Below are 10547 nucleotides of genomic sequence, written 5' to 3' on the forward strand. Positions count from 1 at the left end.
TTATCAAACATTTAACATTCTGTATTTCCCCCTGTTTTTATTTTCTGTGAGTGAATGCAGTTCGTGTTGCAAAAAGCCACCCCACATTGAAATGTCAGTTTCTTTTGCATGGGCAGAAGTCATTTTACTTCCTCTTTCTTCTCTGGTAGCACATCACTTTTTCCACTTCCTCTTTAATGTCGGGTTATTGACAGACAATGAGTAGATTACCATAAACACACATGGATGGTTGACATATGCTCAGCAAGAGAGAGACAGAGACAGTTGAAGTTGAAGTTTAAAAGGCGCATAAGTCAAGAGCTTTCTAAATGAAAATGATATCAGGTATCTGTATATGTTCAATGTGTTGTATCTGAGAGTGTGAGGATTCATCTTATTTAAACAATAACCGTGGACAATAAATAAATGCATTGAACAATGGTTGATCTGGTGAGCCACAATCCTCCTAAATCTTAACAGGACATAACTGAAATATTATTATTTCAAATATCTATTATTTTACCAAATCTGTCCTGAGAAATCTCATGTATTCATTCATTGGCCGGCACATGATTATGAAAAGGAAGTCATCTTGGTTTTATGTATTTTAAATTGATGTTGTATTTTATGTAGACCCCGAGTTATAATTAACATCATCATTATAGATCTATCATAGATACAATATGTTTTAGTGCCCTAGTCGACAAACTGAACTAATCCTTGGTTCCTCTTTGCTCTGTCAGCGGGCAGCAGCTCATTCAGAACACCACTGCTCTACCAAAGAATTCATGTTGTGGTGCTGCTGCTGCTTGTTTATAAATCATTCACTGGTTTTGCACAGAATTACATTTGTGATGTGCTTCTGGTGTGAGCACTACTAGGCTGCTGATTGTTCCCAGAGAAACGAGGCAATCTGATACAGAGTTAAGCATGTAAAGTAGCAGAGGAGCGGTGATAAAAGCTCCTGTAACAGTCAAGTACTCCTCCTTCTGAAAACCGTTGGAAGGGATTGCATCATAACTATAAGTCCAGTGATAACTGGGACAAATGTGTTTTAACGATCTCACACTTCACTCTGTAGAAATCTGAGCTTTAAAAGAGGCTTCTGAGAGGCTGTAAACCATCTTTACAGTCCCAGTCATCTATAGGCTCCCTCATGAGGGACAACGCGTCCCGAGCTGCTTTTTCCTTCAGGGCTAACTGCAGGGTTTAAGATTCCACATGCATCAACTGAGACACCTGTTACATTTCTTGCATACATTCATACATGCATGTTGGGGAAATGCGTTCCGAAAGCCTGCTGTGCTCTCGCCACATGTCAGAGGCAGCGTGCCACAGCGACCGTGCATGAAGAATGACACCGTGTGGCCGCTCAGGGAAGGGCAAAACGAGCAGCTGCACACGGCTCGGGGATATTTTAGACACAGTAAATAAGGTCCTCAAAATCCAGTTTTAAATAAGTCATGCTCTGAAATGTAGTTCTCACGCACTGTCCCACATATCCCCTGGAGGTGTAGTGTGGAAGGACAAACTGAATCCTGAACTAAATCTGTAACCCACTGCACACAGAATCAAGACGATTCAACACGTAACACACTGTCCTGGAACAAATTTTGACATCTGAAACTCAGTTTGTTAAAATATCTCCAATCTATTTTCGTAAAGCAAATGCAAACAAACAGCTACTGAGGGGTAAAAAGAAGGGGGAGGGGGTAAAAGCAGAGACTTCTGTCAGTGTTAAAAAATAAAACAAAAGGTGCAGAAAAGCAATAGACAGACAATTTAAGATACAGTTTTGATGGCAATGAGGTTTAAAGTCTTAAAGTCTGCGAGCAAACAGACTGTTCATCTTTAATATTGAAGCATCAGAGAAATTAATTACATTACAAGCACGGCTACAATATAACCCCGGGGGAAAAAAATCAATGTGAAGAAAAAAAATTAAAATACAAACTTTGAATTTAAAAAATGTACAGAAAGGAATTTGAGTTAAAAACCAATATCTGGAAATGGATTTAACAAGTCAGAATCATCCTAAGAACAAAATGCACTTGGCTTGGAAGTTGGTATTTACACTTTTATACATGCCTGATGCGATCATCATTATATACATGACATTGCAATGACACTGCAGAAAACCAGGGGGAGGTGTTGACGTCGAGATCGGTCGTTCTCTGGTCACGTGACGGAAACAGAAATAAAGACAATGGATGTTCGCTGTTCTCTAGTTCTGCTTTGATGAGTTTTCCTCTCATGCAAACTGTCGTGGTCTGATACAAACATAACTGTCTTGATCTCTTAGGAGCGCACATCCAAAACAATCAAACAACCTACACGTGTATAAGGGAAACCCACAGAGCCCACATGAGAACGAAGGCTTGATTATGTGCTGGTTAAAGTCTGTTTTTCTCCTTACCCAATCACAATGCATCATGGCTGACATCATTTTAAAAAATCATCAGAAGTTAGTATCAGCCAAAAATTTTAACTTTCTATTTTTTTGTTTTTTTTGTTTCTCTTACAGCAGTGCCACGTGTGTTCGGTGATGGCTTTCAGTCCGAAAAAAAAAAAGTCCAGGATATGTGCTTTTGCATAGTCTCAATGCAGTTTGTGTTTCCGTTTCTTGTGTTTTTTATCCTTCTTCTTGCCGGAACATTTAACACAGAACCACTGCTGGTCCTCTGGAGGCGCTGATACGACCCCGACACAAGGCCTGAGCGGACAAGAGGAGGAGACAGTTCAGTTTGCTGGTTTAACATTTCTACTAGAGGTGAAACAGCACAGGCATCAGTCAGAAATAATAACAGAACAGGGTCATGCTGTGTCACCACACTGTCGCTGATCATATGATTTTCATTCTGATTCAGTCATATGAGAAACATATGGAACGTAACCTGTAAGTGCCTCTGATCCTAATTAAGGGAGAATGGGGTGATGAAGATTAACTGCGACTTTGACTTTTTGATGGAGAAATGGTCCTCATCTTGTTCTAAAGCTTTAAAGTATGTTACCCGAATATAAAAAAGTAATTATGAGCATTTTGAGAGTTAATAACTATTGTAGTTGAATTGCAAAAAATATATATTTAAAACTGGTCAAGTCAGAGATTTTGAGTCGTTGCTGGGACATAATTTCTGATCTGAAATGGCATCACATCCCTAACTCCTTACAATTGTGTTGAATTGCATTTAGTGATCAGTTTATCGTCAGAGGTACTATTGAGGTAGTGTCCATCTAGAGTTACTTCAACTACTCTGCATTTTACTGCGTGGTCACTTGATCATGAATGGACCAAAATAATCCCATGACACATGCATTTGGAAGACAGTAAAACATGTGTTTTGTAATACTGTATTTAAAATAAATACAGTGTGTCCTAACTTTTAATAAATATACATTTTGTGATTTACACGTACTATACAGTTGATTGTAAAATGAAAAACTAGCACACGCAGCCGTGGCGGTGTGGTTGGGGTTTGTGGCTCTGTCGTCATGTATCGAGATACAAATTGTGCTTTGGTCTGTTTCAGAATCGTTACAACCGTCAACTTGACTGGTCATTGAAAAGCTGACACAGGCTACTTAAGATGCTTCATACCTCACTTGGTATCCATGTTACCCAGCTAATTCTGCTCTTTTTGGATTATGGCAGTTTGATTTAGTACTGAAACATATACATTTTGTTCTTTATTAATTATAAATATTTTATTCTGATTTTGTGTTTATAAATATGTACATAAATTGCATCTGTTACTTAACTTACTGTGGGAAATCTTTTTTTAAAAACAATAAATTCATTGGACTATAATAAATATATAAATCAGCTCAATAATGCCAATGTTTCAGTAAATGTAGAATATTTCCAAAGAGTTACGGCCGTTGGAATCTGGCCGTCGCTGTCGCTGGCAAACACAAACGAGGAACCAGAGCCAGGCTGTAATGTTCCTTTACATGTCTATTTCAGTGAAAGACAAGCTTTATTTCATTATCCAGGAATTATCCTCATCTTTACTTAGACGCTCTCACTGCTGTTCCATGGACGTATTCCTGGACGACCATCGGACACATTTAAGTAAATGATTAAAACTGTACTGCTTGATTATTAATAAGATTAACTAATCGTAAAGTACGTTTTATTATTTTCTTTACATCAGCAAATATGCATATTTGATTGCTTTGTAATAAGGATGGAGTAAAACTGACATTTATTTACCTTTTTGTCACTAAGCATATAACAACTCATGGCCTAATTGTTATGGGTTGTTATAATTATGTCCAATGAGCTGTCATGTTCAAAGTATAAACATGTTTTCTTCTGCCTTTCTTTCGGTTTCCTTGCGGTACAGAAAATGTGAATTGTGACCCAATAATTAAAAACTGAGGTATTTTGTAAATGGTTTCACCTTAATTTCACCAACAGCTGCAAACGTAGATCATTGAATTACAGCTGTAAATAATGGCACCTAAATTGTCCCCAATGCAAAGCTATGATCTTTATAAAAACAGGTCAGAAAAGAAACTTTCTCTTACCAATGATACCAATCATCGCAATCATCGCATCCTATCATGGGACTGCCATCATCAGGTTTGTTGCATCCAGGACAAATCCAGATCTGGTTTCCCCATTCATCTCGAATCTAAGAATAAATACAGACAATAAGAGAAATATTAGTGACAAACCGCTTAATGACAAAATGTTTACTGAGTGAAAAACTAACAATGTAGTCCCTTCAATCTAAGTGGGAATTCATTTACTGGAGTTTTCGCTCTTTGTGTAAATACTGATCCTATTTGCATGAATTGTAAGTTAACAAAATCCTAGAGTATGAACACTCACCACGTAGGTACTGACTGTCTCAGTTACTACGCTGCGGACCGGGGGTTTGGAAGTGGTGGGAGAGAGCATGGGTGCCAGGGAGAGCAAAGATGAAGGAGCAGGCGCTAGTAGGAGCGGAGAAGCAGGTGGAGCCAGAGGGGGTGCGACTGGGGCAAGTATTGGAGGAGGTGGAGGCGTCCGAGGGCGATTCCCAGGTCCAGACTTGGCAGTGGGGGTCTTGGGTGTTGGCGTCTTGGATTCTATATTTGGAACCACTTTGCTGATAACTCTGTGATGAACAGAGACAAATACACGTCAGTGTGAAGATATCATTATTATCAGTGACAATACTGTACCTGAATTTAAATATAGATACTAAAACAATGCTTTCTTCAGATACAAACAATTCATACAAAAAATGTTTTCAACAAAACTTTTTCATAAGAAGAAAGAAACAGTTTTCCAAAATGGAGTATAGCAACGTTGCCTGATTATACAAATCAAAATTAGCATCATTTTGATTTGAATCAGGAGTTATATTATAAGAAAAGTCTAAATAAATAAACAAATATCACAGTTCTGACCTAACATTGATGCAAGCTTTAAGCCTAGTTCACACAACAAGATTTCCAGGTTAATCTACCAGGGGCGGATGAGTTTTGCAAGTCTCATACAAAAGAATCAGATCAGCAGTATTTAACCGCGATGTGTGAACTGTTCATAGACGCTCATAGACAGGCAAGCTGACAGGTCACCAATCAGATTTAGCAATATCCATGCTTGTGAGGGACAGGGTAACACAAACTCAATGAAGCTTTTATTAACTGCATCGGGTTTGGGTTGGATTCAGACCGAAAATTCAGAATGCCTGTCCAGTTAGGTTTAGACAAGAAAATCCGGCCTAAGCCGCGCTCTATTCTTTACAATAGTGATGTCTACTGAAGCATTTCTCCTCCTTCAGCCTGATGTGTCATCCTGTTAGCAGGATGACACAGAAGAGCAGGAGGATCACTGGAGTCACCGTGTCTCTTCTCACACGTGTATTTGTGATTAATTGTAGTTTGGGGACCAGTCACAGTTTTTTTCTTCTGGTGAAAGATTGTGTAGAGTGTGAACCCCTATCGCCAGTCAGTTGTATAGTCTGAACTGCAAGACTCCCGATCACACGTCAGGAAGTTATGTAGTGACCTCAACTTTAGTTACTGAACAGTGCTCATCCTGCATTAACATCAATAGAAACATACAAGACTGCGATAATGCTTTACGCATTTTTCACTTTTTCCGGCCTCAGGCAGCTTTAAAGGCACTAAAATAATCCATGTTATTATCAAAGTTATTGTTTCAGACTACGGCAAAAAAATATTGGAGGTGTGATACTCAACCGACTCGTATGTCGTGGTAAAACTGCCTATCAGCTTTTAGCCGTTCAAGAAGAAGAACGTTACAAAGAGGTGATGGAGGAAATATCACTGGAAACATCCATTCATTCATTCACTGCTCACATTTTGTCCTGGCCTGCTCCCACCCGGAGCGTCAGTCTGGGGATGACTGGAGACAGTAGAGCAGCTGGAATTTCTACTTTCACCTGAAGAAGCAGGAAGAAGAAGATCAAACTAAGTAACACACAAACACTGAGATTAAAAGATAAACCCAATAAAATGTCAAAGTTACCTTCTCCAATCGAATCCTCTCTTTCTCCTTCTCCTTTTCTCGTTTCTCCTTTTCCCTCTCCTTTTCTTTCCTCTTCTCCTCTTTCTCCCTCTCCTTTTCTTTGGCCTTCTCTCGCTCCTTATCCTTCTCCTTGTCCTTGTCCTTGTCCTTCTTTTTCTTCTTCTCTTTCTTGTCCTTCTTCTTGTCCTTCTCTTTGCTCTTCACGTCTTTCTCCTGGAGCATCGGGGCCAGAGGAGGGAGTATGGGGATGGGGGGCATGCGCAGGCAGGCGGAGGGGCTGAACAGTGGTAGACTTTCACCCAGACCAAAAGAAGCTAAGCCAGATTGTTTCTGTTTGTCCTCCTTGTTTCTGTCTTTGCCCTTCTCCCTCTTGTCTTTGTCCTTTTTGCTTTTTTCTTTATCCTTCTTTTTGTCTTTGTGTTTTTCTTTCTCCTTCTTAGGAACATCTCCATCTCTGGATTTCACCTTGATGGAAACCTCGGGCAGAGAAAAGTCTCGCTGAAGGAAGAGCTCCTCATCCTTCATCCCAAACTCCTTCCAGGGCATCTTGGCCTCCTTGGAAAACTCCTTGTTTTTATCCCTGTTCTTATCCTTATTCTTCTCTTTTACCTTGCCCTTATCCTTTTCCCGGTCTTTGTCTTTCGGCTTGTCTTTCTCCTTCTTCTTCATTTTAGTTTTGAGCTCCTTCTTCAGCTTTTTCTTGATATCTATTGACGACACAATCTTGTTCTTCTCCTCAAACAGCTTGAGCAGAGGTTCAGGAGTGGGTGGCGAGGCCGAGCCCGACGACACATACACGCCTTGGTTTTGCGGCTGTGCAGACGGTCCCCCCTGGTTGACCTTTCGGATCACCTCATTGATTGAATCATCCATTGTCCAGTTTCCTAGGCCTGGGTGTGTCTGTAGGTGAAGTGGTGTTGACGTGTCTGTTATAGCATTGCTGGCCCCAATCAGGAGTTTAGGTGTTGATGGCTCCATAATGGTCAGTCTCCTGGGGCTGGAGAATCCATTGCTGTCTGAGTCAGAACCAGATGAGAAGGCAAAAGGATCGGGCTCCCGCTCGGCACACGCTCTGGCAATCACAGCATCGATTGAGTCATCGATAGCCGTATTATCAGGCTCTAGTTTCTTAAAGGGGCCCTCGTCTAACTCCCGGTCCTCTATGTTCTGACGCATATGGATGTTCTCCTTACCCATCCTCTCACTCAGCGCAGACATCGGTAACTTATGCACAATGTCTATCTTGCTTGGGGGTTGAGATGCTTTGACCGAACTCATTTTTGGGCTCTTGGGGCTTTTAGGACTCTTCGTCCTGCCCGGGGATTTCTTCCTTTCCTTAGACGATTTTGGAGAGTGGATGGGACTACCACCCACCGAAACAGGAATCCCTCCTTTAGGAGACTTAGTCCGTTGTCTGCCAGGGGATGAGACCTTAGGCTTTCTCCCTGGAGTGGTGAGGCCTTTGTGATCAGAGTGTTTTGGTACTACCGGCTGAGGTCTGAAGGGCGGCAAGGTTCCAGAGGGTGTTTCAGGTGACATGGGATCAATGCTATCATGGGAAGGCAGGATGCCTGGGGGAACACGTTGTGGATTGAGAGACGTGAGGGGCTCCCGGGGCTCAACCCCCCATTCTGGGCTGAGGCCAGAGTACATCCGTGGTCTCTTGGAAGTAGGCATCATGCCAACATTAGCATCGGGGCTGTCCAGGTGCCTCTTCAGAGGGTAGTTCTCATCATTGAAGGTCTCATCTTCTTCCATTTCATCCTCATCCTCCTCCAGTGCCACCTGCATAGCTTCGGCTGAGGTGCCCATGTCAGCAAGGACCTCCTCCTCTTCCTCTTCTGGAGAGTAAAGGGACACATATTTGTGAGGCATTATTTTAATTTAATCTACTAGATCACTCACAAATACAGGACCTAATATTTTAACTGTTATTTTTGTGGTTCAGTCATACCGATTAACCCTAAAACACCCCAAGATAAGGTTATACATGCACAGCCGCCCGGTTATGAGGTGCCTAGCTCAAACTAACACAGTCAAAACAGGTTTCAGACACTGAACTCTGGAGAACGGAGCAGGAGATTCTCTGATCAGATGTGTTCACAACTAAATCTCTGTAGCGCTCAAGCGAGGGCTGGTGCAGCCTCCAGGAGGCAGACATAATGTATGATGTACGTTGGGAGATCACGTTTTTATTTACAGCACATCAACTCCAGCGAATCTCGTCGCCTTTCCAAGTTGATATCTTTGTTTGTGTCTTCTACATTTATGGCTCCTCTTTTTCTTTCGCATGTGAGAAACGTCGTCAATCGTCATCAACAAAAAATCTCCTGCTTTATTCTCACATGGGTTTACTCTGACATTATCCAAAGTTTTTACAAGGGGGCTGGTAGGAGAAACTCCGGAGAATGTTGGCAGCATCTGACATTTGCTTATAATTTCAGGAGATTGTGCGGAGTTCAGTGCATGTCTGTAAGCAGCTACAATATCCAGAGTACAGTGCATGTTTGAAAGTGGTTTAATAGGAGTTTTAAGTTATAAAGTTTAAAGAGGTCTTGATTCAACGTAACTAATAAACCACAAAATATTTTAAAGAATACTTTAGCCATCATGGATGTAGGATCAACTGCAGGACGGCATTAGTATTAGCTAGATGTACCAAATACTGGCAAACTGAAAGTAAGTTACTATTCTGTATAGTGTATAAACACCACAAAGAAACTTTCAACTTGTGAAAAATCCACACACGCAATAGGCATACACTGGCAAACAATTTGGATACGCACCTTCTTGTAAGGAGACCAGGGGGGGCATGTGATCTGGAATATAGTCCTTCCTTTCCTCCGCATCTCGGGCTCCGGGCTGGGGAAACTGGAGGACGTTATTTTTGGAAAGAGGAAAGAGCGGCGTTTGATGGGTGAAGGCCACGGGCTCCAGGTTGTGGACATAGTCCTCCAGTTCACTCAGACTCACGCCCAGCAGCCTGAAGGCCTGGCTCACATCATCCAGTACTGGATCCGTTCTTCCATCTGAAATGAGGCATCAGAACAAGCCATTAAAGCTCAGATCACTCAACTGACACTGATAACCGGGGACAGAGGTTTGACTTCACAAACACACACGAGGAGCTGCTCTGGCTGATGTTGACATTCGAGCTACAGCAAGAAGTAGAGCTCAACAGGTTTCACCCCGATAGTGACTCCCCCCACAGATAGCAGCAGGCTGGTTACTAAAGCATGTGACATGAGCCACTCACCGTGTGTTCCCCACAGCAGGAGAGCATCACGGTCACAGAAATAAACAGAGTAGCATCTCAGTTATGTAGCTACTGTACTTTTTGACACATCAACCGTTGCTAGGGGGCGCCAGCTCCAGAGCCCAGTCAACAACAACGTGATAGACTACTTCAGGTTAAAAAGTAATGGAGGCGACAAATGCGGATACTTACAGAGCTCGGTGTAGCGATGGCAGACCTTGGCCAACTGCTGGATATACCGATGCAGCACATCGGACAGCAGATCGCACGCAGTGAGCTGAACGGCATCCCAGCCCAGAGCCTGGCAGATCTGCGCCACCGACACACGCAGCAGCGAGCGGGCATAGCTCTCGCACATCTCGCTGACTTTGTTGCGGTATCGAACCCGGTCAATTCCTCTTCCAAAGCATGCTCCCGGTCTGCCTGTGTTCACGGACCCCGCCGAGGGGCTTGAGAAAAGCCGCCAACGCGGTCAGTTTGGAACATCTACTTCAGTACATATATTGGCGCTTTTGCCAGAGACGCCATCTTGATTCCATCGATAGACCCATCCCCGAAATCCACAAGGCGCCTGCGCAGTAGGTCAGCGTCTGCCTCCGCCGCTCCGCGGTGCGCGCGCAGCTCTCTACCGCGTGACTATGCGCAGAACAACAGCTCGTGCGCCACGAGGAGGGTCATCTGTGCGGAAGTGTCCTGTAGTCTGCGAAGAGAAGGTTCGGATTCAGAGGAGTCGATGTCCATTAGCCTGGGAACAGGTCTTTGTGTCCGTTTTCACCGAGGCGCGTAGAAATGAGCGAAAACGTTTCGTCAACGGTTTCTCACCAC

At 42.8% G+C, this 10547-nt stretch overlaps 1 protein-coding gene across 1 annotated transcript; it reads right to left on the reverse strand.

Annotated features, from left to right (window-relative positions):
* Nucleotides 1-1789: 1789 nt before the first annotated feature.
* On the reverse strand, nucleotides 1790-10293 carry taf3 (TAF3 RNA polymerase II, TATA box binding protein (TBP)-associated facto). The gene is made up of 7 exons (XM_053426810.1): nucleotides 9915-10293; nucleotides 9253-9495; nucleotides 6467-8307; nucleotides 6298-6380; nucleotides 4817-5084; nucleotides 4510-4616; nucleotides 1790-2692 (listed from the first exon to the last, which is right to left on the reverse strand). The coding sequence occupies exons 1-7, from the start codon at nucleotides 10078-10080 to the stop codon at nucleotides 2578-2580; spliced, it is 2823 nt and encodes a 940-aa protein (XP_053282785.1). The 5' UTR covers nucleotides 10081-10293; the 3' UTR covers nucleotides 1790-2577.
* Nucleotides 10294-10547: the final 254 nt, after the last annotated feature.

The sequence above is a fragment of the Pleuronectes platessa genome, chromosome 7, assembly GCF_947347685.1.
Source record: "Pleuronectes platessa chromosome 7, fPlePla1.1, whole genome shotgun sequence".
Lineage (NCBI taxonomy): Eukaryota > Metazoa > Chordata > Actinopteri > Pleuronectiformes > Pleuronectidae > Pleuronectes > Pleuronectes platessa.